Source organism: Panthera tigris, chromosome A1 (assembly GCF_018350195.1).
Source record: "Panthera tigris isolate Pti1 chromosome A1, P.tigris_Pti1_mat1.1, whole genome shotgun sequence".
Taxonomy (NCBI): Eukaryota; Metazoa; Chordata; class Mammalia; order Carnivora; family Felidae; genus Panthera; species Panthera tigris.
In genome coordinates, this window is record NC_056660.1 from 195,698,273 (window position 1) to 195,725,216 (window position 26,944).

Genomic DNA, 26,944 nt, shown 5'->3' on the forward strand with positions numbered 1-26,944 from the left:
TCTCATCCACCTTTGCTACAGATTTACAGTGATAAGGCTCAAAGGATACCATAGAAATAAGTCTATTTGAGAATAGTCAAGTGCTACACAAAATAAAGGGTTCATTAGTAAAGATTAATAATCTGTGGTTTCATGACATGCCTAAGGCCACCACACCCAAATAGGGACTTAACAGATTTTTTTTTTTTTTAATTGAAAAAGCCAACTCTCTGAGCCTTCTTTCATTATACTACACTGCTCCCCATCTCCACTGGCAATCCTCTAAACCAGCACTGTTCAATACACTTTCTGCAAATGATGGGAATGTTCTGTATCTGTGCTCTCCAATACGGCTACTAAGCACCTGAAATATGACTAGTATGATTGAGGAACCAAATTAATTTGGTTTTGTTTAACTGTAATGAATTTAAATTAGCCACATATATGGCTAGAGTATTGGACAGCTTAGGTTTAAACGGCAATCTGACAGACCAACATTACCGTCCCGCCTAAGAAACAGAAAATCTATGAACAGATTTTGCTAGAAAAAGAAAGGCACAAAAAAACCTGAATGACGAGTTCAAGAAGAGCTAGTATATTTGTGGCCACAAGAGCTAGTATATCTGTGGCCACGTTCTTAGTAGGAGTTTTACCCAAAAGACTCCATCCTTAGAGGGAGAAAGGTTTCCAGAAACCACTTCAATTTTATGAGACAGAAATGATACACTGTTGTTGCTCCTGAAAATCTGTCAGAAGAGAACTTAGGTTTCTGGGAGGAGGGAGTCGGAGCAGAAAACACAGGAGACATCTGTGTATTACAAAGCCCACTCACATCTCATTTAAACCTCACTCCACAAATGACGAGGCTACCTGGTTAAGGTATAACGAGAAAAAGAGCACTGCATGTTGAGCAGCGCACGAAGACCTGGCTTCAAGGCTCAACTCTAACCATGTGATCTCAGACAAGTCGATACTCCACCCCGAATTTCAGTTGTTCCTTATGTGAGATGAAAAAGCTGAAACAGGTAAGCTGCTAAATTTGAGGAAGGCAAGAATACCTTTGAGAATGCTATGAAAGCTAAAAACCCTCCCCTAGAAAATGCAGACAATGTGTCACCTATAACTTTAAAGACACCCCCAGTCAAAAACACATTATTCCCAAGGTTCTTTCTCATTCTGTGTCACTTTAATGATTTCCCTTCCCATTAAAACAAATAAACCCTGCATTCTGTCACAGTGCAACCCAGGAAGAGAATATAACCCACAACTTGGTTGGGTAAGTTAACAGGCCAGTGCCTTCACAGGATAAGGGTAGCTAGAATTCAAATCAAGGCTATGTAGGTACTGTCCTTTTTTTGCCCTTAATCAATCGACTTTTCAGCCCTTGAGAGTCTTGCAAAGAAAAGCAGTAACTGCAGGAAAGCATCTGTAAAGAATGCCATATAAGGTTTTAGCACCCAGAGCAAAAACGATTTAGGAAAGAGTCATTACAACCACCTTGGGGTGGGGGCAGGAATAGATTGCCCTGGGTTTTTGCTTGTTTGACTACCCCATTTTAACCTGGGTCCAAGATGATTTTCAGACCCTAGGCCTCAATACACCAGTGCAAAAAAAGACAGGATAATATAAAGGTTAAAACCAAGGGCTCTAGAAGGCAAAAGATCAGGATTCTAAGTTACCCATTTTAACGGCATCCACACAGAGCTCTATGACCTTGAGAAACCTACTTACTCTCTCAGCCTCGCTGTTCTCATCTGTAAAACAGGATTAAGGGCAATACGTGAAATCTGAGACACTTTGTTCTTTCAGATGCTCCTCATAACCTCACGAGATGGCCTTTGACGGTTCGACTAGGGGCCATGGCTTGCCTTTGAGCTAGTTCTTTCCCCTCTCGGGGTCTCAGACGTCCCTTCCGAATGCGGAAGAACACTAAGGCTTACTGCTCCTATTCTGTGAAGTGGCAACAGGGCTCAGAGAGCCGCAGGACCCGACTCGAGGTGGCCCAGCGGGTCGGTGGCACAGTGCAGCGAGGTGCTCGAGGGCGGGACTTACCCGGAGGAGCGTGCACGCCGCGCGGCTCACATTCCCGGAGGCGTCCGGCCCGAGGGCTCGACGAGGGGGCTGGCCGGCGCACTCGCGCTCCCCGCTGTCGGCGAGAAGCGGCTCCAGTCGTGACAGCGGCAACAAGGAAGTGGAGGCGAGGGCTCGCGCGCGCATCCCGGGGGCTGGAGGAGCCCCGGCCCCGCGGCCCCGCCCGGCGACACACGGCGCGGAGTCGCGACAGGTCCTCTCGCTCCCCCTCCTCGGAGTCGCGATATGAGTTCGTGGAAGGCGGGTACGGGAGCACAGGTTCGCTCCGCAGGCTCTTCACCGACGCCTGCCGAGGGCCCCGGGGGTCAAGCCCCGGGGAACCCGAGGAAGACAGCAGGGACGCGGGCGTCGCCGCAGCACCGGTTCCGCGGCGGCGGCGGCGGCGGCGGCGGCAGCAGCGGCAGCAGCACACTTCGGATCGCCAGGGAGACCCTTCCCGGCGGCCCTCGCGGCGCGCCGGAAGCGGCCACCTGCGCGTGACTGCGTGCGGCCCTTTGCGCAAGCGCAACAGTCCAGCCCTAGTCGAGAGGCGGGCCCATAGGAACTCCTTAGAGGCTTAGAGGGGGCTTGGTAAGGCGGACGGACTGCTTCCGGCTAGAAGTTCCGGGAGGAGGAGGAAGCTGCGGCCGCCCGCGGTGGGACGCCGGGGCCGCTTAGCCCTCGGGCGTTGCCGTAGGGCGCTCAGGTAACTGGGGCGGGGCTGTGCCGAGCGTGAGAGGTCGAGGCCACGCCTCACCTCTCAAAGCCACGTCGGGCCCTCCGGAGCCCCAGCACCTCCCTTTCAGCACGGTGTTCAAGGCCTGACCCCAGCCTTGCCCAGTCTGTCCCTGCTTTTTCAGGATAGGATTCTTACCTGTTAGTGCCGCATCAAGCTGGCCTTCTCACCCGGGTGATCTCCCCCAATCCGTCCTTCCGCCCCACACACAGTTATGATAGTGAATTCCTGAAGTGAAACCTAGCTGAATGACCCAAGTGGAGACGGTCTGGAATCAGACAAGAATGGTATACTATTTTCCCGCCAGTGTCACAGAATGTTCCACATTTGTACAAGTCCCTGCACGACCCTCACTGTCTTGCAGATGTATTTCCAATCTGCATACTTTTCTCCATGTACCACTGTCACCAACATCCTGGTCACCATTGTTTCCTCCTGGACTGATGCAGTCTCTTCCCACCTCCTCTCCTGTAGCTCTGCCATCTGCTCTCCACACAACAGGCGGAATGATCTTTTTGCACTGTTAAGTCTGATTCGGTCACTTTCTGCTTAAGATCACTTAGTGTCTTTTCATTCACTTAGAATAAAATTCAAACTTAGCTTGACCTACGAGACTTTGGCTTGGCTCTTGCTTCATTCTCTTTGCGTGTCTCCTCTCAATACTGGTAGTTCCCAGAACAGGGTATGTAGCACTCTACAAGTGTTCAGAACACTGACTTCGCGCTGAGTCTCCCAGGAGTTGAATCCCAGTCCTGTCGTGTGTAAGCTGTGTAAAGCATGCAAAGTAACAAGTTACGTTTATGAAGTAGATCGTCAGTAATTGGTTTCCATCTCCTCGGTAATCAGTTCTCATCTCAGTAAATGGTACCACCATCCATGGGATTGCTCAGTGCTCCAGCCAGAAATCTGGGAGTTACCTTTTGACTCCCCCTGCGCCTCACATGCAGTCCATCAGCAAGATCTACAAAAACATAGACCCAAACTGACTATTTCTCACCATATCCACTATTCTTGTAATCCCAGTCACCATTCTCTCACTTTGGGACTCACACAGCAGCCTCCTAACTAGTCTCCCCTGCTTTTTCTCTGACCCCCTTCAGTTCCATTCTTTACCTAACAGTCATCTTTCTCCTCACTTAAAATCCTTCAGTAGCTTCCCTTTACATTCAAATTAACATATCCCAACCGTCTGTGGCCTATTAGGCTAGCTTGCTTTCATCTTCAGAGTTAGGGCCACCTCTTGGGGAAATGATTTTAACCATCAGGTTCTCCACTTTGCAACCAAAGGACTCTCTAAAGCGCAAATCTGGGGCACCTGGGTGGCTCAGCCGGTTAAGCGTCTGACTCTTGATTTTGGCTCAGGTCATGATCTCAGTTTGTGGGATCAAGCCCTGCGTAGGGCTCTGTGCTGACAGCATGGAGCCTGCTTGGGATTCTCTTTCTCTCTCTCTCTCTCTCTCTCTCTCTCTCTCTCTGCCATCCCCCGCTCACACTGGCTCTCTCTCTCAAAATAAATAAACATTTAAAAAATGCAAATATGATCATGTCATTCAAATAAACAGACCTCTCTGGCCTCTTATTGTCCAGGATCAAGCTAGAATTTCTATGATTTGGCTCTTGCTTTCTTCTCCAGAGACTTTTTTTCCTGACCATGCCTTCTTGTTTTATATAGTACTTTATTGCCTTTACACCCATTTCCTTCTATTTCATGAATTCCTAGTTGTTTATACTTTAAGACCCAACATCAGTGGTTTCCTCTTTGAAGTGCACTGCCCATGCCCCACCCAGTTGATCATCTCCACTTCTGTGTTCTAGCTCATAGTACTCTGTAACCTCTTTTATAGTTTTCCATACACTGTAGTACTTGTCTTCTCTGAGTCCCTGGTGTGCTCCTCAATGGTGAGCACTGTGTTCCATCCATCTCTGTATGGCTGGCATCGAGCACAGTGCTTAGCACGTAGAGGATGCCAAGAATGAATAGATAAGTGTGGAGGTGGTGATAGAAGTCAGCGCTTGGAAAGTTGCAGTCACAGTAGAAGGTCACAGCCCCCTGTCTTGTGAGGACTCTCATGATAAACTGTCTGCACAGGCAATTAGCAAAACTGCTACTGCCTGATCATGTTTATTTTTTTCATAGCCATATCACACTCTATCATTCTCTTACTTATCTGTTCAGTTACTGTTGATCTTCCTCCACCATACTGTATATTCCATAAGGGCGGGGACCTTGACTGTGTTGTTCATCACGATATCCTTGCCACTTGGCACCGATAAATATTCACTAAATGAATGTGTGGCTACCACAAACATCCTCACAGTGAAAATCCTTCCAAGCCAAATAGGGGTAGAGCTTTGAAGATCTCATTTTGTTGGCATTTCAAGCAGGACTGTGGAGTAGAAGAAATGCCACGAATTCGGAATCAAGAAATCTGAGCTGTATGAACTTGGGTAGGCCCTTCTCTTGGCCTTAGTTTCTGTTTTTAAAATGAGTCAGAAAATAATCCCTTGAATTTATACAGCACACTGCTATTTACAAACCTCTTCACCGTCTATTGTTTCAATCCACTCTCATATCAGAGCAGACATTATTATTATTTCTACAGAGGCTCGTAAAGTGTAAATGAACTAGATCCTCTGTAAGATCTCTTCTATTTCAAACACGCTACGAGTCTAAATAAGTAATCCCTACCAAAAGCAGTAGTATGAATCCCGTTTTCTCTTGATTTGGGCCTTATGTTATCATTTCCTAGTAGGATTTTGAAAAATCTGACCCATCGTTTAGGGGGATTCTGTGATCTTTGGTTCCCGACAGGTCCTCCATTTTGTCTCCTCAGCTCTCTACACTTGTGACAAAACAAGCCAGGAGGAGGGACACACACAGCCCTGGTAATCGTGGCCCGGCCCTCATTCTGCGGACATGGCAAACAAGGGGAACAAGAAACGTCGGCAGTTCTCCCTGGAGGAGAAAATGAAAGTCGTGGAAGCTGTAGACTCGGGAAAGAGGAAAGGCGATGTGGCAAAAGAATTCGGTATCACTCCTTCCACCTTGTCTACATTCTTAAAGGACCGCGCCAAGTTTGAAGAGAAGGTCCGGGAGGCATCCGTAGGACCCCAGCGGAAAAGGATGAGAAACGCTCTCTATGACGACATCGATAAGGCTGTTTTTGCTTGGTTTCGAGAAATCCATGCCAAAAACATTCTTGTGACTGGTTCTGTCATTCGGAAAAAAGCACTAAACTTGGCCAACATGCTTGGCTATGACAACTTTCAAGCAAGTGTGGGCTGGCTGAACAGATTTAGGGATCGCCACGGAATTGCTTTGAAAGCAGTCTGTAGAGAGGATAGTGACAGATTAATGAATGGTCTAGGAATAGATAAGGTTAACGAGTGGCATGCAGGGGAAATTATAAAACTGATTGCTGACTACAGCCCAGATGATATCTTTAATGCTGACGAGACAGGAGTGTTTTTCCAGTTGCTTCCCCAGCACACGCTTGCTGCTAAAGGGGACCATTGTAGAGGGGGCAAGAAAGCAAAGCAGCGGTTGACAGCACTCTTTTGTTGCAATGCTTCGGGGACTGAAAAAATGAGACCATTGATTGTTGGTAGGTCAGCCAACCCACGCTGTCTCAAGAATGTCCATTCCCTCCCTTGTGATTACCGAGCCAACCGGTGGGCATGGATGACGCAGGACCTGTTTAACGAGTGGCTGATGCAAGTGGATGCCAGGATGAAGCGGGCAGAACGCCGCATCCTCCTGCTGATTGACAACTGCTCGGCTCACAACATGCTGCCACGCTTGGAAAGGATTCAGGTGGGGTACCTGCCCTCCAACTGTACTGCCGTTCTGCAGCCCCTGAATCTTGGCATAATTCACACCATGAAAGTGCTATATAGAAGCCACCTCCTGAAACAGATCCTCCTCAAGCGCCACAGCAGTGAGGATCAAGAAAAAGTGGACATGAGGCAGGCCATTGACATGATCGCTGCAGCATGGTGGTCAGTCAAGCAATCCACGGTGGTGAGATGCTGGCAGAAGGCGGGCATCATCCCTATGGAACTGACAGATTCCGGCCCAGAAGCAGCAGCCAGTGAACCAGAGATAGCCACTGAAGAGTTGTGGCACTCCGTGGCTATTGCCACCTGTGTCCCAAATGAAATAAATTTCCAGGACTTTGTCACTGCAGACGATGACCTTATCATCTCTCAAGATCTGATGGACACAGAGGTCATCCAGGGCACGGAGGCTGGTGAAAATACAGATGAAGCTGGAAGTGAGGATGAGGGAGAGGCATCTTCACCACAGCAGCCAAAAATCACCATCACAGAGGCCATCTCAAGTGTACAGAAACTCAGACAGTTCCTTTCCACTTGTGCAGGTGTTCCTGATGCCGTTTTTGGACAACTAAATGGCATAGATGAATATTTAATGAGAAAAGTGACACAAACTCTTGTTGACTCTAAAATTACAGATTTTCTCCAAACAAAATAATGTAGGAATTAACTGTCCCTTTTAAGTTAGAACATGTAGTTTACAAGAATAAAGTGAGTTTTGGTTTTTTTTTAAAGATAGGATACGGAACTTAAATTTTAAGATTTTGATGACAACGTTCCAGTCCTCTGAAATAATCAGGAAACTTCCTTGAACGGTATTTGGAAATGAAATTTGACTACTATGTGTGTTATCTTTTGATTCATCAGATGGTTCCCCAAGTTGTCTGCACCTTAGGGTCTCTTGAAGATCTTCAAAAAAATTTGCAAAGCCCAGGCCTTATCCCTAACCAATTAAATCACCATCACTGGTGATGGGTCACAGGCATTAGTTTGTGGAGCTCCCCAGGTAATTCCGATGTGCAGAAAAGATTATTGGATTGGCCACAGGAAAATCAAACACGCTGTGGGGCTAGAGCCAACTTTTTCCCAGTAAGTCTAGCTCAGTGTTTTCCAAATGTTAGCTCCCTTTAGAATCACTTGGAAGGCTTGCTAAAACCCAGATTGCTGGGTTCCACCTCCTTATTTTCTGATTCAGTGGGTCTTAGGTGGGACCCCCAAATTTGCAATCCTAACAAGTTCCTAGGTTATGCTGATATTGCTGTGGTCTAGGATCCATACTTTGAGAACCACTGGTTTAGCTGGATTCTAGTACTTCTCTCTTCGTTTGGCCATCTGAAAACTCCCACTCACTAACTAGCAAAAAAGAAAAGAAAAAAGAAAAGCCTTAGCTGTTCTTATTCCAGATCTGTTGACTCCTTTCTGCTGATTTGGTAATCTACAACCTTCCTAGCTTTTCTCCTATATGCCCCACCAGTTAGCCAGGTATTCAGTAGAGGTACATCTGTCTCTGCCCAAAGAATTAACAGGAGTCACCTAGCATATTGACACACCTTGTAATACTTGAGGCTTATTGCTTATAGGGAGCTGGGGCACAGGGGAATACGAGGTGCATTAAAGAGGAGATACAATACAAAGCAGGAGGCATGGTATAATATCAGAAAATCCTGCTAATCAGGATCACAGGAGAGAACATACGGCCCAGTGTACCTCTCACTTTCCAGACAAAGTGAGAAGGAAGTTTGTGGGAGCGAGGACATGTGTGACAGGGTTTGGCTCATCCTCTATTTGGATTATTTGCACTGTTCTCCACACCTGTGGATAATCCAGCCTGGACTTTATGATTAAGATGAAGGCACACTATGTTTACCTTTACTGAAATTACTTCACTTTCATTCCTTTATGTTTGTTCTTCGGAGATATCTGCTAGAGCTGAGTTGATTTTAAGTTATTTAGGACTGTATAAACTTATGACCACATTTATAATATTAAAGTTGCTTTCCCATAAAGAAGGATATTATTAATATCCTTGATAACCTGTATAACCCTGGTATCTATTCCTAATATGTGAGACATCTGTTTCATTTTTAGAAGGTATGTACAATACCTGTCAGTGTTGTCGGGTAGATTCCCCCTGTGCCCACCCCCTCCCCCGGACTACACACACAGCTTAATTTTGTGGTTATTTCAAAAACCCATGGCAATTCAGTAATTTTTATTTCTGTAGTCATTTTAATTGAAACACATATAAAGCAGATTAATTATAGAAAGTATTGCTTCCATGTTGAACAAAACAACAACAATCACAAAAAAAAAATGCTTAAATGGATTTTTAAAACCTTGTTTTGGATATTTTTCTTTTCAACAAACTAGTATAATTAAAAGTACTATACATATTTAAAATTTTTTTTAATGTTTATTTATTTTTGAGAAAGACGGAGACAGAGTGTGAATGGGGAAGCGGCAGAAAGAAAGGGAGACAGAATCTGGAGCAGGCTCTAGGCTCTGAGCTGTCAGCACAGAGCCTGTTGCGGGGCTTGAACTCACAAACTGCGAGATCATGACCTGAGCCGAAGTTGGACGCTTAACCAACTGAACCACCCAGGTGCCCCGTTATTTAAAATTTTTTTAAATTTATTTATTTTTAGAGACAGAGGGAGAGAGAATCCCATGCAGGTCCATGCTGTCAGAACAGAGCCTGACATGGGGCTCAGTCACATGAACCATGAGATCATGACCTGAGCCAAGACCAGGAGTTGGACGCTTAACCAACTGAACCATCCAGGCGCCCCAAAAGCACTATACATATTTTTAAATCCTTAATACTTAGGAGAGGAAAACAGTGCCCTCTGGCTGAGTCCTGGGGTTCCATCTCACTGTCAGCACCTTACCTGTGGTCACCATTTTGTGTCAGGGTTACTGACATGATTTTGAGTTTCTTCCCTCACCTTTCTTCTCCTGAAGTCCACTTTGCACATGTCAGATCTATTGACATCATGCGATGGCCCCTGCCCACGTGTCTTTGGTGTCTCCTAAATGCCTTAAAAAAAAAAAAAAAAAAAAAATAGATCATTCAGTTGAGTTTTAGCACCCTCTAGAGTTAGCTACAACCTACGTTTCTAGCTTGCTTGTTCCCTACAATTCAGTGTATGTGCTGCTCCTGGATAGGCCGTTTTCTTCCACTCCAACCCTATGTCTGCTTGTGTGCCTTTACCTGAATGCCTTGCCTTGCTCCCTACCTAGGTAGGCCCTGAACATAAGGCCCTTCAAGAACTAACTGGAGTCCTCTTTCTCCCAGCCTTTCTTGAGGAATTAAGCACCCTTCTGTCTCTCAAGTCCTTGGCACTTTTTGTCTCTAGCACTCAAACACTTAAATGTTTATCAATGTTCTGTGGCTCTTTGACTAGACTGTAAGCTCCATGGGAGCAGGGACCCTTGTAACCTTAATGGTGCCTAGCACTGCGCTGGGCATTCATAGGCACTTCAATAAACATTTGTGTATAAATTGATATACACGTGTAATGTGTCAATGCCACCTTTTAAAAAAGCTGTTTGAAGCATTGATTCTACCAGAAAATGACTTGAAGATAGGGCAGGGCTGTCCTGTATTTAAAAGAATTTGCAAAGGTTTTCCATGAGTATCTTTGCCTCAAATATATTATTCCAGGTTATCATCTGTTCTTTGATAATGAAGAATTTCAACTGTTTCCTTCCATATAAAGGTATTGCAGAATTTACACACACAAGACTTTGGTATGAAAGGCTTTTTTTTTTTTAATTTTTTTTTAATGTTTATTTATTTTTGAGACAGAGAGAGACAGAGCATGAACGGGGGAGGGTCAGACAGAGAGGGAGACACAGAATCTGAAGCAGGCTCCAGGCTCTGAGCTGTCAGCACAGAGCCCGACGCGGGGCTCGAACCCACGGACCGTGAGATCATGACCTGAGCGAAGTCGGACGCTTAACCGACTGAGCCACCCAGGCGCCCCTGAAAGGCTTTATTTAAGTGCCTTGCATATAGTAGTATTGAGTAAATATGTGCTTAAACTTGTTTTAAAAAATAAGAAGAGAGAGAGGGGGCACCTGGGTGGCTCAACTGGTTAAGTGTCTGACTTCAGATCAGTCATGATCTCATGGTTTGTGGGTTCAAACACCACATCGGGCTTTCTGCTGTCAGTGTAGAGCCTGCTTTGGATCCTCTGTCTCCCTCTCTCTCTGCCTCTCCCCCACTCTCTCTCAAAAATAAACATTTTTTTTTTTAAATCTCACATTCTTGACTCTAATGTATCACATGAATTAGATGCTATTAGATAGAAATCATATCTAAAGCAGAACTTTTGCGGTCTGGTTTACACTGGATAAACCTTTGATCCTGTTGGACATTAGGGTTTTTGTTTGATGCTTTGCTTTTTGAACTAAAAGAATCTAATATTATCCCTTTTGAGTCTGCTGTCTTCATCAGGCCATGATTTCTCCCTGACCCTCCTGTCCCTCGTCCCCAACTTGAGGATTTATTTTACCCCAGTTGACCAATCCACTCTGTAGGCCAATATTCTGTAACTAGGCACCTACCTCAGCCGAGCTGTTAAGAGGATAAAGTATACCTGGCCCAGACTATGTATTTTATAAATGCTATCTATGGTCATTAGTTTCCATCCCTATTCGGAACTTTACAGGTACTTTCTAGAGGCAGGGACCTCCCTTGCCAGACCTTTTTTTCACTAACAGATCTTGGGGTTTAGTGTTCTGGAACCACCCAGCCTAATCATTAGATAAAATTCAAGTTTTCTTTGTCCTGTTCTTAAGATGGGTTCTTTCATTAAAAAGGAAAGAAGCTAAGAATTATTGCCTATTATATGCCAAGAACCGTTTTACTCCTTATCATTTCATCTTTCCAGAAAATTGCAATTCAAAAGGACAAATAGGCTCAGATAATGTATTCCAAAGTTGCATACCTCTTAAACAATTGTTCCTACTACCAGAGGCCATAGTTCTTTGAAGTGGAATGTTGTGGCATATTCTGGCCACCAGAGGGCAGAGGAAGACTACATAATGGAAACATTTGGCCAATCGAAGCATCCTTAGAAGCGGCCATGTGTAATTTCCCTGACATGGCAGAGATTGAAAAGGACGACAAGGAGAGAAAAGACACAGGATGTGAGACTTGTTCGGGCAACTAAGAAATAACTGTGACTTGGACCACCTTGTGATCCAATCCATTGCACATCTACCCCTTCACCAGGGACTTTTTCCAACCATTGATAACCACAGGCCATGTAATTGACCCTGGACAGATAGACATGCTCTGCAAATGAGGCAATGTTAGAGAATTGACTATCCATCAAACATATCCATGCTTGTAATAGTCATACATTGGACCTTATACCCACTGCTGGCCATGAAGTCTCTAAGGATGAAATACATGGCCCTATCTTCAAGGAGCCAGTTAGGAGAGGAGAGAGGAAAAAACAACAGAATGGTAAATGCCATTTTAGAGAATATACAGAGATGAAGCCCAAAGGGAGACCCTGCATGAGAGAAGAGGAATTCAATGGGAAATTTTGCCAAGAGCAAGGGACATTTAGTAAGAAGTATTTGGAAAGACTAGTAAAAAGCTAGGCATATGGGGCTGGGAGGCAACTCCTTGTGGAAGGAACAGCATAACAAGAGCGTATATAACAGTATTTTTAAACGGCCCATTTGGGATCACCTAAGGTCAGAGGTTATGTCAAGCAAAGGGATGTATGGCAGGACAAGAGGTTGAAGATGTAAGCAAGGGCAAAGTTTTTTTGTTTTTTTTTTTTTTAATGTTTATTTTTGAGAGAGAGAGACAGAGCATGAGTGGGGAAGGGCCAGAGAGAGAGGGAGACACAGAATCTGAAGCAGGCCCTAGGCTCTGAGCTGTCAGCACGGAGCACGATGTGGAGCTTGAACCCATGAGCCATGAGATCATGACCTGAGCGATAGATGCTTAATGGACTAAACCACCCAGGTGCCCCAAGGGCAAAGTTTTTAAGGCCTTGTTGGCTACAGCATTAGTTCTGAACTTATTCTGAACACACTAGAGAACCACTTAGAAATAGCAAAGGTCCTTTCTTCCTTTTTTTTTTTTTTTTTTTAAGAAAATAATTGATAACTAGTGTGGAGGCTGAGTGGTGGAGAAACAGATTAGCTAGTCAGGCTGTGGCATAGTCCTGAAGATAAATGAACATTCAGGGCAAGAAAGAGATGTTGAAAGAGATGGATTTGGTGATTGAATTGAAGAGGAATAGTCTAGGATTTCCCAGGTTTCTGGCTTGAGTTGCTGGGTCATGCCATGATCAAGCTAGGTCAACGGGAAAAGAGGAGTTTGAGGATGTGTTGCATGTGACGTGCCTCTGGGCACCCAGGCACAGTTGTCCAATAACAGCTCTGGAGATTTATATATAGACAGGCTGACTGGTGTTCTATCTAGAAAGGCTGGAAATCGTGTTTGGCTGCCACCAGCATGCAGATAATAAAGCAACGGAAGCCATAGACGTGGATGTAGTCATCTGGAGTTTATAATGCAAAATGGTCATGACGTGGGGTCTGTGAACCAACCTTTTTAATAATGTGGATATTTTTACATGCACATGTGGTATTTCTCCAAGAGTCATACTTTCATCGGTCTCAATCAGATCTGAAAATTAAAAACGAGCAATGATGCTAAATGAGGAGAGAAGAGACCAAGAACATGAGCACTGAAAGGACAGATGGGGAAGCAGAGCCCTCCAAGGCACCTGCAGAGATGCTACAGAGTGTGTGAGGCACTTCACAAGGCTCTGCATGCCAGGTGCTGCGTGCAGACAGGGTGAGTACACAGGACAGCAAGACTGGAAGGGCCCTTAGACGACCATTCAGTCCAACTCCTTCATTCTGTGTATAAGGTGTTAGCTTCCACTTACTGACGGGGAAAATGTGGCGCAAAATTCACTTACTGAAATTCAGAGTTAGGACTAGCGAGACATTAGCCAGTTTGGGATTTTTGGATTCCAACATGGTACAGAGTAGTAGTCGTCAGGCAACATGAGAACTGGAAGAAGGTTCCTCAAGCAATCTAGTGCTCCTCCCCTCTTCACTGATGAAAAAATTGAGTCCCCAAAGGGTTAATGTACTCACTCAGGATCACAAAGCAAAGACAAAAGAACTGGGTTTCTTTATGCATTATGGCTTTCTGTAAGGACAGATCCTCTTGTCATAGTTGGGAAAAATTAATGACCGGATGGATCCCTCTCCAAATGTAAAGAGATGGTATTTTAAAGATCACTGGTGACCTAAATGTATTTCTTAGTGAAGCAGTTAAATAATTTAGACACAGAGTAATATTTTATTAGCATTAACAATTTATTAGCAGAATGAAATGACACCTCTAGATCTCAACACGTACAGGATCTTACATAATAAACAACATGAACATATCCTTCCAGAAGAAAAACATCTGCTATTAACCAACTACCCGCCCCCCTCTCCTGCAATAGACTGCAATCCATCAACTCATTCTCATCCCATAGAGGGTTAAGCATGATTTATATAGAATGGCATCAAGGCACTTGCTTTAATTAAAAACAGATATATGTGGTATAAAACATGTTCCCAAAAGTCATTAGCCTTGAACAATTGGGGAAAAAAAGGGCAGTATACTTTTTTAGGGAATAGACAAAACTGAGAATTTACGTTCATTCACCTGTCACCCTGATATTGTCTTGATTTGTATATAACATTGCAAAGGAGACAAAAAAAGGTAGCGTTGTATATAGATTGATTTGTTCCCACTAATTTTTGAGAAATCATGGTAGCATCAGAATTCAAATACTAATTCCCCAACTGATTTGAATGGAAAAGGCAAGAGCTTTTCGATTCCTAGCATCTTATTATTTTAGGGGTGAGGGACGGGGGGATGGGAGATGGTGAAAAGGGGGTGTGAACTTCCCTAAAATAAGTTAATGTAAAAAAATTTTTTCTAAGTTTATTTGAGAGACAGAAAGATTGTGAGTGGGGGCAGGGGCAGAGAGAGAGGAAGAGAGAGAGAGAATCCCAAGCAGGCTCTGTGCTGTCAGTGCAGAGCCCAATGCAGGGCTCGATCCCACAAACCATGAGATCATGACCTGAGCCGAAATCAAAAGTCAGAGCTTAACTGACTGAGCTACCCACATGCCCCGTAAAATAAGTCCATTAAAGCTGCAGTTAAAAATCCTTTCTGGCTAAGTCTGCTTGTCTATTTGCCAACTAAAAAACCTTCAGTTAGAAATTTTGCCATTGGTATTTTGTTTATATTGGATTAGATTATATTAATTACATTGTAAGTATTTGGCCTTTTTAAGAGCTATAATTCAAGTCCAAAAAAGGTACAATGCTCCAGTGCAGACTTGCAAACATTGTACTCCAATGAACGCATTTGGTGTCCTTCATTATTCTAGTTTTCATAATTCAGGATCTCCTTATCTTGTGTCATTAAGAGAAAAATAAAATTCATATCAAAAAAATTCACTATTTAGTATATTGCTTATTTAACTTTCCCAACTGTATTGAATATGTTCACTTAAAAATTTTAGGTGCAAAACACTTTTCAAAAATAGTCCTTGTCAGGATAAAAATTACCTTATAAAAATAAATCTTCTCCTACTCCCACATCTAAATTCTCCATCCCTAAAGTTACTAATGTTTGTTTTTTAAAAACTAAAATGTACCTTTAACTTACAATATTTCAACAGTGTTTTACTTTAATCATAGGCTGTGATAACAAACCAGTAGGCTTATTATTTGGGCCTGTTCCATTATAATTTTCATTCTTGTTATTAGCACCTGATGATTCCAATCATGATTATCTAATAAAATCTTAGTACAAAAGGAAAAAAAGCCAAATTAGTTCAAAGGCTAAAAGCTTTCTAGATCTGGTTTCCTCTTCTTTGCAGTTTTTTAAACCCAGCTTCAAATTAAGGCATCACTAAAATAGAGAAAGAAAACAGATGCAAAAAATGAAAAACATCAAAGAACAGAAAAACTAAACGAAGTCTAAATCCTATTCATGGGATTTTTACCATGTCACTGGAATCATTCCCTGAATAGACCAGGAGTGTTCATGCCTCCTTGTTTGCCTCAGTTGCCGGTCTTCTGCTCAGACCTCAGTCCAGGCTCAGCTTAGCCCCTCCATAAACCCCTCCAAGTGTCCTGGGTGTTATCCTAGGAGGGTGACCATTATAGCCCATCTGCGAGATTTAGTACCATAGTTCTAGTACTTGGTGCAGGACCCTAGACTCCAGCACGGATCCTCAGTAAGTACTGAGATATTATCTACATTGCTGAAAAAACAAAACAAAACCCTATAGCTCATCTGTAGCAATATACAAAGGAAAACAATCCTTAAGAACAATAACAAGCATCACAAAGCTCAAATTTATCATTGTAACTTCTAGACTAATTTAAGTTCCCAAGAAATTCATGGTGTTTTTCTCAGTTTCATATTAAGATCAGGGCTAAAAGCCACACAATGCATTCTTCAGTGACCAACTGCTAAGAAAAATCCCCTTACAGAGAATTATTGTTCTGGTTAAAACATTTTCATTAGCATTAGACTAGTCTAATGAACTCATCTAACTTCTTGATACATGTTTAAAGATTACCATGTACCATACTGTAAATTTACCAACAAATTTTGGCTTCAATGACTACTACTGTTTAACAGCTAAGTCAGACTATCAAAATTTGTTTTCCTTTGGTCCTATTAAACAAAACTTGTCAACTAGACATCTGTCACTTCTACCACCATCAGAGGCTATAGTCACTCAGTCTAGTGCTCCAGAGCAGGTCCACTGGGCCTTTGCCCCAGCCCTAGGGTACCACATGCTCCTCAGCTCTTTCTGCTTTGGTGAATCTACCCTCCCTTTCTTGTAACAGAACCCAGTTCCGACCTTGCTGTCAAAACTAAGGTGTGGCTCCTAATCCTGATCTCCCAAGGTCAGGACCAACCAGGGATTGGACTCCATTCAACTGAGTCCCTCTCCTTTCTCCCCCATTTGGTCAGAGATCGTCTTTTTTCGATGGTGTATTCCCTTCACTCCTCTTGACAGTTATCCTTACTCTTTCTGTTTTTAGCATACTCCCCCCTTCCAGTTTTTACTATCAAGAATGTACACATTCCGTTTCAATTACATGACCATTTTAAGATATTTAGAATTTCATACATTTGTCAATAAGCAATGAGAAAACACTTCATTTAGACTCTAAAGTTTAAGGTATGCAAGATATTTTTGTATCAATAAAGTATGTAAAGTATCAGTTATTGAACTCAAGGTCTAAGCCCTTGAGCAAGAAAGAAAATGAAAACAATAGTTTTGTTGGTGAACTAGATTTTGGTTTCGGATTTGATTTTTTTTAAACACTAGCAATCAATAATGTGTAAGTATAGGTGGACCTCAACCAAAGCAGAGGATGGAGCTATAAATTCTAGTGAAATCTTAAGTGTTTTTGTAAGTAGCTACCAAAAGCAGAATCTCTTTGTTTGTTTGTTTGGGTAGGAGAGGAACAAACCAGAATACAATTCGAGAATTTGCTAATTGCATACAGCTCCATTAATTGTTTATATCCACATGTGGACAGAAATGCCAGGTAAAAATCAGACCCTGTTACTCCTAAGGGATTCTCCAAATTCCGTGGACACTTTTCTTTGCTGTGCTAGTGTTTGCTAAATTACAGACAGGGTCGTCTTGAACATGTACTTATTTACTCTCTCACATGACATTAGACATCTATAATGGTCGGGATTCAAACCTGCCTTGAGGGAGGGAGAACAGGGATTAAAAACAAATAACCAACCAAGACACTGGAATTTTACTATTTCTATCCCTAAAACTGGGTAGAAAGGGCAAATATTGGCTGAAAGCAAACCAAAAAACCCCACGAATACAAACGGTAGTTAACATTTCTGAAATTCTAGACTAAAGTTCTAAAAGGATGTCAAAATTTAGTACTATTATATTTAATCATGAAATCAATCACCTCAAAGACAGAAATCCAACTTTTTACTGAGAAACTGCTTTGTTTTAACAACTGAAAGGCATTTTCCATGCAAATAGATGGACAGAGCTCCACCAATAGAAAAGCAATACTTGAAATTTATGGAGCCCAAAAGAAAGCTAAATATGTTTTAAAGTGTCCCACTCTAATAGATGCCCTACCCATAGGGTTTGGGTCTCACATTTAAATTGTTTAGAATGTAGTGCAGGTTAAAAAATGATTTGCGTTTTTGCAATTATTTTTCTTGCTTTAAATACTGTAGCTAAATGTTTTAACGTCCTCTAAATTAGTCTCCTCATCCTAACTTTGGAAAACCCGTATTTTTTCTTGTCTATCAAGGTCCACATATAGGACAATAAGCTTTCAATGCCAGACATTCTTGCTTTTCAAAAGGAACTCTTCCTAGAGCCACAACCTGTGGCCAGCTGTCATAAATAATACACCCACAGAATCTGGGATGTTTCTAAATCCTCTTGCATAACAGCTTTAGGTGGCCCAAAGAGTTAAAAGCTGTCACTGTCATCCATATTTACTGGACATCAATAGGGTGCCTGACAGTGAGCATTAGCTTTGTTTTCACTAAAACATCCACCAATTAATTATTGATGTTCTTCTGGAAGCACGCTATCACTTCCATGCATTCTTTTCCATTGGTTACAATAAAATATTCTTGCAGAGTAAAGATGAACAGTACCTCCTACTTGAGAAAGACTGTCAATCCGCAGTGGACCCTCACTAAAATGCCAAGGGAAGGGGAAAAAAATTCACTGCTAAGTATACAAATTCCTAAGGGAAACTGTCAATCATTCCTTTTTGCAATCCATCCAACAGTTTGCCTCAAGCTCATTAAAAACGCCTTCTAGACTTGTGGAGTCGGCATTCTGCCTTCTACCTGGCAAGCTAGTTGCTGGTAATCCACAACAGTGTAAGACAGATTCCATGGGAAACAATGGATGAATGAAAGCTACACCAGAGCTTAATGGTAGAGAAATACTCAGAAACAGGGATTGATTGAGGTCACAGAAGAGACAGGGCAGATTCCTATTATTTTGGCTGATTATGAGCAAGAGCCCTTTGCTTATCCACTTACCCTAAACAAAAAGGCATGAATAAAAACATCAAGTGTATTACAGAGAATGCTGTAAGTAATATGAGGCTGGCTGGTAGGATTTCACAAGCCTGCCCAGCCATCCAGCTCCTAATAAGATAGTGCCCGTGGTTCCTTGCCTTAAGGCAAGGAATGGCGCTCTCGTATTAAAAGCCAGAGATCTTACTGCTGTCTAGGGAGTAAAGACTGGGAACGGAGAAACACAAGTAAGAACGAACCTGGTGCTCCAGAAGTCTCCCGACCTGCTGGTATAAGAGCAGGCACAACACTGTTTCCCTGCCTCCTTTCTACTCCCTCTCCAAAGAGCCATATCAAGCAGGCTCCAGCACTTCTCAGAATGTCAATGACAGCTTTACTTCCTGGAGAAGGAAGAATCCAAATGCGAATCTTCTAAAACACACGATGGTAATTAAGTTTGGGGGTCACTTTACAGTTCAATTCAATAGACATTTAATTCCAAGAATACCTCATATCTGCAAGAAAGCTTGAAACCATGGTATTTTCTTCTTTTTGATTCTGGTTGACTATAAGCTCTACTCTGCTGCATATGTGTAGATATCTACAAAGGCCATCAGCTTCAAAGGAATAATACCTAATCATCAGGTTAAAATTTCAAGTGTGCAACATTTTCTGCTGTGGAACTGGAAAGTGTTACACACTTCAAACCAACCTACTGGCTAGACATAAGTATTCTTTCCATCTACTTTCTCAATCACTGGAAGGACTTAGACCATTGGGAATACATACTCCTTTCTGATTCTGATATTCTTCTGCAAAAGCCATCGCTTCATAGACACTATAAAAGAGAAGGTTTTCTTCTTCCTTTTTGCAATACTCTCCGCAGGCCAGGGAATCCCTCACAGAGGGATTGCACTGAGCCAGCAGAACCTGGATGCCAATGGCTTCATAATCTCTACGAACTTCTTTCAGGGTGTGGATCCCTGCTGTATCTAAAAACTGTATTGCACTGCAGTCAATTACTATGGTATGGAGATCCAAAGGATCATGAGAAAGTTGCAGTGAAACTTCATCCTGGATTCCACTGAAAATCACTGTCTCCTTTGTGATCTTTGTCTTGGCAGCCTTCTTCTGAGCTGCCTTTACTAAGACTGGGTTGAGAGTTTTTTTGTATAAAGCAGATTTAAAACATTCTTTGTTTATGTAGTAGAGAGGGGCTACAAAACGGAATATCTTGACGCCTGGCTTTGTCTGAAGATTCTTATAAGCAGACATGGATTCAAAGATTTCGGACTCTTCCACCCAGCCAAGCAATGAAATCTTTGGCTTCTGTGTGCGGAGAATGACACAAAACATAGAAAAACAAACCCCAATAAGCAGGCCTATTTCAGTACTTATCAGTGCAGAGGACAGCATAGTGACAAACCAGATAACTGTATCCATTCTGCTAACCTTCCACATTTTGGGTAGATCCTTAAATTTACGTAGGGCTCCCCGGAGATTTACAATAGTGATCACACCAAGGACACTTTTCTGAAGAGAATAGAATAAAGGAGCAATTACCAGGAGGACCAACAAAAGAACCAAAGCTGTCACCACAGCAGAAAGCTGAGTTTGGCAGCCTGTTGATTCTTTAACCAAAGTCTTCGCAAGAGCCGCGCTAGTAGTAAAGCAGTGGAAGAAGGAAGGGATGATATTGCAAAAGCCAATGGCATACATTTCCTGATTAGCTCTGACTGTGTAGCCATGTTTCTTGGCAAACATCTCAGAAAGTGATACAGTGATAGCAAAACCAATGATAGAAATAGCTATTGCGTCTACAGCCAAACTGGGAATTAAGTTCCAGTCCGGTGCTTTGGGTGGCATAAACCCCGTGGGAATATGTCCAGCAATACTGCTATTGTATTTCTCGTGGAGTTTCCCAAAATGAGAAGCTAATGTGGCTGCCACGACGACAATGAGTTCGGTAGGAATTGGTGCCTTAAGCTTGGACTTGAAGTGCTCATTGAGTTCTTTGGTTGGCAAAAGAACCAAAAGGCACAAAAGGCTGGTGATGAGATCACAGATATTGGTCCTATGGATGTTTCTGAAGATATGTATCCAAGTAGTGATGAGCGAGCCCACACCATTACTCCGAGGAAGGCTGAGCCCAAGGAGGTACTTGGCCTGAGATGTAAGAATAGTGAAGGAGGCACCAGTGACAAATCCACTCAGCAAGGCATCTGAGAGGTAGACAGAAACAAAGCCCACTTGAAAGAAGCCCATCGCTACCTGGAAGGAAGGATATACAAGTGTTAAATATAAATGGAAAAGAGCTTCTAAATCCTCTAATATCCTGGCACTGCCTTGCATGGAGACATACATCAGAGCATCACAAAATGTCAGAGGTAGAAAAAAACACAATCATACATCAACCCTCTCATTTTACAAAGAGAGGGTTCATTTTACTGACACTCAGAGGGTTAAGCAACTGGTCCAAAGTCCCACTGTTCCTCAGCCTGGATAAGACAAGAACTTAGGATTCCTACCTTCTTGTACAATGTTTCTGAAATGTGAATAAAGTTCAGACCTCAAGAAAACAATTTCCACAAAAAATTACAAATTACAAAAACTCAAATTGGAAAAATTCTTCTAATGACAAGGGCATGTATTTCCATTAAATTATAAATCGTTACCATAAAAGTAAAGTTTTAATTAATAAAAAAATTTTGATTCACATCAAAATAGAATCACATTTAAATTATAGAACAGTCTTTAACCTCACGCTGAGAAACTATTCTCATTCAGTGTGTGTGTGCTTATGCCAAACTGCTTCCCATATTAATTCTGCATCGTCAAAGATACATTTTTACTTCTTTATTTTTTTCCTCTTCCCAATAATTCCTCAGAATTTCCCTGAGCCCTTCCTCATTCTTGGTGAGACATAATAACAAAAAAGCAAAACTGGACCCTGAAGAGCACCACTCTGCACAGCAGCCCCTTCTCTTCCTCTTTCCCAGGCACCAAACTAAGTGAGCTACTCTTCCCTTTCCCATATTGGAACCAGATACCTATGGAGAAGAGGTTTAATGCTGGCATCGACTCCCAGATGCTAAAAGACAGGGGTGTGATGACAATGGTAGGTTTGCGGATTCTATGGGAGACCCAAGGAGAATTTAATTTGTAATCCTTTCTTCTGGCTAATCATATGAAATAGTGGTTCTCAACTTGTTCCCTAGCAGTCCACGGAAAGTGCTGTCTTTAGTGAGAGTCACTTACTAGAGCAACGATTCTAAAGTGGGGTTGGTGGCGGGGGGGGGGGCATCTATAGTTTGAAATCTCCTGCACTCCTCCCTCTGCCAACCCTCATCCTGTTACCCTCCTCCTGCTTGTTAGTGCTGACTCTGCCAATAAGGAACCACACACAATCTCAAGAAAACCCAGTGTTTCTCAACATGTAAAATTAAGGAGTTGTACTAGGTGATCTGAGGTCCCTTTCTGGTCTACATTTTGCAACCAAATAATTACAATCTGGCTGACTGAAATTCACTGGTTCAGAGGCAGCCTAAGGTTGAGGAAAGAGAAGCAGCCTTATCTTCCATGTGGAGTCAAACTATGGTCTGAATTTTGGCTCTATCCCTCACATATCCTAAGCATTCAGTAAATGACAGCTTTAACTACTATGATCTCTGAGATCCCTTACAGATCTGAGATTTCATGTATGGTGAATTCTTTTGGCAGAAGCAACCACCCGTTCCATTGTTTCTTACCTGATAAACTCCAGCCATAAAGGTCACAGTGCTGCCAACTGCAATTGCATAGCAACTTCTGTCACATATCCAGTCTGATGTCTGGTTTAATAATGTGCTCCCATTTGAAACCATCCCTAAAGAAGGAGCAGTATGGGCAGTGTCATAGCCGGCTTTGTGTAGTTCTCGGTCAACTACCTCACCAATCATAAGGCACAATATTCCAAAAATGCCCACAGAGATGTGACGGGAGGTACCCAATAGGAAATAAATGATGCTGGCAAAAAAAGAGGTGTACAGACCATAGATAGGTTCTTGGCCAGCCAAGAGGGAATAAGCGATGGATTGGGGTACTAATAAGATGCCCACAATCAAGCCAGACATCACATCCCCTAAAATGTTTTTCTTCAGATCATACTTTGGGAGCCATCGCAAAACAGGAAGGAAACCAAAAATCACATTTTTGGCTTTGGTTGGACTGCACTGGCAAGTCCTCCGCAATTTTTTAATGACAAATTTCTTGAAGTTAGTATTTGATTTCTCTTGAGGCTCCATATGGATCCTACGATAAGGTGTGCATTGATCATTGGCTTCAAACTGCTTGAAGTCGGTACTTGATTCATTGGCAGGCTCCGGAGGGATGTTACACAGAGGGCCGTGTTGGTCATTTCCTTCAGATAAGTCAGTGAGTGACAGATCATGTTGCTCTTTACTTTCCAAAGACATTTCTGGAGATAGATGCTTCAGCCTCCTACCCCAAAGAAAAAACCGGGATTAACTGGTTAAGTAATTCTCAGTGCTCACACATTTTAACAGTCCTACTTGTCATCCATGAGAGTGAAGACGAGTTCAGTTCGGGGGTAGGTATCTTATATTCACTTTCTTTAGTTAGTTGAGCCTCATATGTCTTGATCAGGGAAAACAAAAACAAACACAAAATACAGACCAAAAATAGCCAAGTCAGAGCAAATAATTGATTGGGTATAGGGCTTCCGCAAAGTAAAAACCATCAAGGATTCTTCCCCATCTCTGCCTGGCTCCCCCTGCAGTTTTTTCCTCCAGAAAAGGTATCAGGGTGGCCTGTCTCCTACTATCACTATCTTCTTTCCAGGTTTTTCACTCCCAGGTATACTGCAAAACAGGATCTAGTCTCAAAACTTTGCTGCTACCTGCAAGTCCCTGAAGCAAAGAAGATGGTCTTTTTTTTTTCTTTTTGAATACACCATAAACTGTTTACTAGATACTTCACAAGTCAGTGTCTTTGTGTTAGCTGTTTGCTTAGCTTAGAATGGCCATCAACCTCTCTGCCCATCAAGATTCTAATCATTTTTATACCCAGTTAAACAACACTACCCTTTCTTTTTTTTTTTAAATTTTTTTTTCAACGTTTTTTTATTTATTTTTGGGACAGAGAGAGACAGAGCATGAACGGGGGAGGGGCAGAGAGAGAGGGAGACACAGAATCGGAAACAGGCTCCAGGCTCCGAGCCATCAGCCCAGAGCCTGACGCGGGGCTCGAACTCACGGACCGCGAGATCGTGACCTGGCTGAAGTCGGACGCTTAACCGACTGCGCCACCCAGGCGCCCCAACACTACCCTTTCTACAAAGCACCGACCAATCCCCTAGCCCAAGTGAATCACTATACTTCTATATCCCATAGTATTTTTCACTTTCATTATAGTACTAGTAATACTCTTGTGTTAGTTAACTAAGAGTCTCTCCAGCTCTTGGAGGAAAGGATATCTTGTTCATCATTGTAATCACCAATAGGTGTATAGTAATTCCGAGATAGTAGGCTTACAAAATGTTTGAATGGATCAAAGAACAAATGAATACACACTTTATGACTGTGGCCAAACAGAGACAAAATATACTAGACAGAAGTCAGAAAGTTTCCTGTTTTGGAATTGACAGAAAAATACACCCTTGCAAAGTAATCCACATTAATTTTGTTTGGATGAAGGGGCTATAGCTGATCCTCCCAATGAACAAGAGTAAAATAATAGTTACTTGATGCTCTCATTAAGTAGAAAAAGAAGAAAAGAACATATTTAGATCACAACTTACCCTGAGCAAGTCAATCAGATTGGTGGATACACACAGCAGGCCTTCATTCCTCAATGCAACTGGTCTGTAACTCTCTTCTTACTTCCTACTCAGGTCAACCTAGTTTGAGTACATTTCTTAGGTCCTTTTATTTTGGAACAGCTCTTGGTGATTCCTGGGTCAAAGGGCTTTTCCAAACCTAAGATATGCAAAAGAGGCATAAGAAAAAAACTAAGAAAATCCAAATCTTGCCCTACACGGCTGCTATCCGGGAAGGAAAAAGATAAAAATTAATACTAGAAAGTACAAGAGTGATGGAAACTATAAGAAATAATTGAATTGAAATACTAAAAGTGAAAAAACACAGTAATAGAGATGAAGAATGCCTCTGACAGGATCATCAACAGACTCGACAGAGCCAAAGAAAGAATCCATGAAATTGAGGATAGGTCAATAGAAATTACCCAAATTTAAAAAAAAAGAGAAAAACAGATTTTTTTTTTTTTTTAATCAGTAACAACAATGTAAGAGAACATCCAAGAGCTATGGAAGATAGTAAACAATCTAACTCATGTGTACTTGGAATCCCAAAAGGAGAGGACAAAGAATGGACAGAAGAAATATTTGAAGACATAATGGCCAAGAATTTTCCCAAATTAAAGACAGACACCAAAGTATAGATCCAAGAATCTCAGAGAATACCAAAAACGACAAATATAGAAAGAAAAACCAAACAAAATCCCACACCTACACATATCATATTCAAGCTGCTGAAAACAAAGATAACAGCCTAAAAATGGCCAAATTAAAAACACACATTACATACAGAGGAATAAAGACAAAAATTACAGTGGACTTATTAGAAACATCAGAAGGTGACTGCGTAATACCTTTATCACAGAAAAATAGCTGTCAACCCAGAATTCTATACCTAGAGAAAATATCTTTTAGAAGATGAAGGAGAAACAAAGACTTTCTCAAACACTAAGAATATCCAGCAGACCAGCACTACCATGTATACATATATACCAGACAGAAACTAGGGCTACACAAAACACAACAAAGAAATAAAGTCAAGGAATGGAACAAATGAAAATCAAGTCAAATCCATGTTTTAATTTAAAATATCTTAAACTGCTCTAAAAGGTAAACATCTAAGCAACGGTAGGAATGTATTTTGTTTATAGCATACGCAAAATAATATTTATAAAAATAGCACAAAAAAATGGGTAATTGGGAATTGTAAAGTCTTAAACTAGATGTGAAGTGATTCATTATTATTTGAGGGTAGGCTCTGATTAACGATGTATTTGTAAACCCAAGAGGAACCACTAAATTTTTTGAAAGGCATAAACGGTGAGTTAACTGTGGAGATAAAATGAGATCGTAAAAAATTCTCAACCCAAAAGAAAACAAAAAAAGAGGGGGGGGAAAGGAGACCAAAAGTAGATGGAACACACTGAAAATAGCTGGCAGGATGTAGAGTTTAAAACAAACATAAAAATAATCACGTCAAATGTGAATGTTCTAAACGTGCCAATGAAAAGGTAGCCAGTGTCAGATTAGATTAAAAATTAAGACCCAACTATATGCTATCTATAAGAAACCCACTTTAAATATAGATAGATTATAAAAGTGAAAGGACTTGTCCAATGCAGTAATTTATTTAGCTTGTAAGTGACTGAGTCAGCTAATAAAATCCAGATTTTAGGACTCTAAGTATAGCTCTTTTTGAGCAAGGCACTATTCCTATCACCTATCTAATTAGCTTTCTCTAACCTCAGATAGTTCCAAACACTTTAGAATTCAGCTGCTCGACACATCCCAGTTTCACCTACCTGCTACCCCAAATGACCTGGACTGATACCTACAAATGTGTACCCAACTCTCCTTTTACTATACTCTTGGCCGTGGCCCTTTTCCACCTCGAACTCTCAAAAACTTAGGTATTCATTCACAAACAGTCCTAGAAGTAGAACTGACACAGCCATCAGTCTGAATCCAAAAGCCACGCATAGTCTCCTTTATCTATTCTACTCACCTCCTAAAACTCTCAACACTATTTTTTTTTCCTTTTTCACACAGATTTTAAAACACAAAGCAACATAAAACTACATTAAAAATTATCTTACACTAAATGGTAGGTGTGACCTTCACACACAGTAAGCTCCTTGAGAGCAAGCTCCAGTCTAATTCATCTTTGTATCCCCCAACATGTCCAGGTATATGCTTTCCAAAATAGGAGCTAAAATATTTGCTAAGCAAATAACTCAAGTACAGGAAAAGTAGAATGCAAAGCAATATTTGTTTTCAAGTGGAAATATCTCCTTTGGTACATATTTTTCAAATACCCCTTTTCGCACAAAAATCCTCTCACTTCCTTAAGCCAGTTACTGCTTTCAATTATAGTATTCATCAATTGCTTCATGGAAATTAAGACATGACAGTGTTT

At 41.9% G+C, this 26,944-nt stretch overlaps 3 protein-coding genes across 11 annotated transcripts in view; 1 reads left to right on the forward strand and 2 right to left on the reverse strand.

Moving 5' to 3' along the window:
- Positions 1–2,546, reverse strand: part of HMGXB3 (HMG-box containing 3) — a 47,380-nt gene extending 44,834 nt beyond the window's left edge. For 2 of the 4 annotated variants that reach the window (XM_007093385.2, XM_042994385.1), the window contains exon 1: positions 2,032–2,546. The gene's annotated coding sequence lies outside the window, so the exon portion shown is untranslated. Of the gene's footprint in view, positions 1–1,710; positions 2,010–2,031 lie in introns of those variants that run through there. The other 2 variants (XM_007093384.2, XM_042994391.1) reach the window with 2 other exon arrangements.
- Positions 2,547–2,552: 6 nt separating this feature from the next.
- TIGD6 (tigger transposable element derived 6) lies at positions 2,553–7,970 on the forward strand. The gene is made up of 2 exons (XM_007093381.3): positions 2,553–2,755; positions 5,620–7,970. The coding sequence occupies exon 2, from the start codon at positions 5,703–5,705 to the stop codon at positions 7,275–7,277; it is 1,575 nt and encodes a 524-aa protein (XP_007093443.1). The 5' UTR covers positions 2,553–2,755; positions 5,620–5,702; the 3' UTR covers positions 7,278–7,970.
- Positions 3,562–26,944, reverse strand: part of SLC26A2 (solute carrier family 26 member 2) — a 31,234-nt gene continuing 7,851 nt past the window's right edge. For 2 of the 6 annotated variants that reach the window (XM_007093377.3, XM_015542583.2), the window contains 3 exons: positions 24,514–24,691; positions 22,466–23,195; positions 14,723–20,987 (listed from right to left, as the gene is read on the reverse strand). In XM_007093377.3, the coding sequence (XP_007093439.1) occupies positions 19,467–20,987; positions 22,466–23,170 (2,226 nt within the window). In that variant the 5' untranslated portion in view covers positions 23,171–23,195; positions 24,514–24,691 and the 3' untranslated portion in view covers positions 14,723–19,466. The other 4 variants (XR_006220710.1, XR_006220707.1, XM_042994416.1 and 1 more) reach the window with 4 other exon arrangements.

What these genes read in the sequence shown, in the direction of transcription:
- TIGD6 (XM_007093381.3), top strand. Translation starts at nt 5,703, where the DNA reads ATGGCAAACAAGGGGAACAAGAAACGTCGGCAGTTCTCCCTGGAGGAG.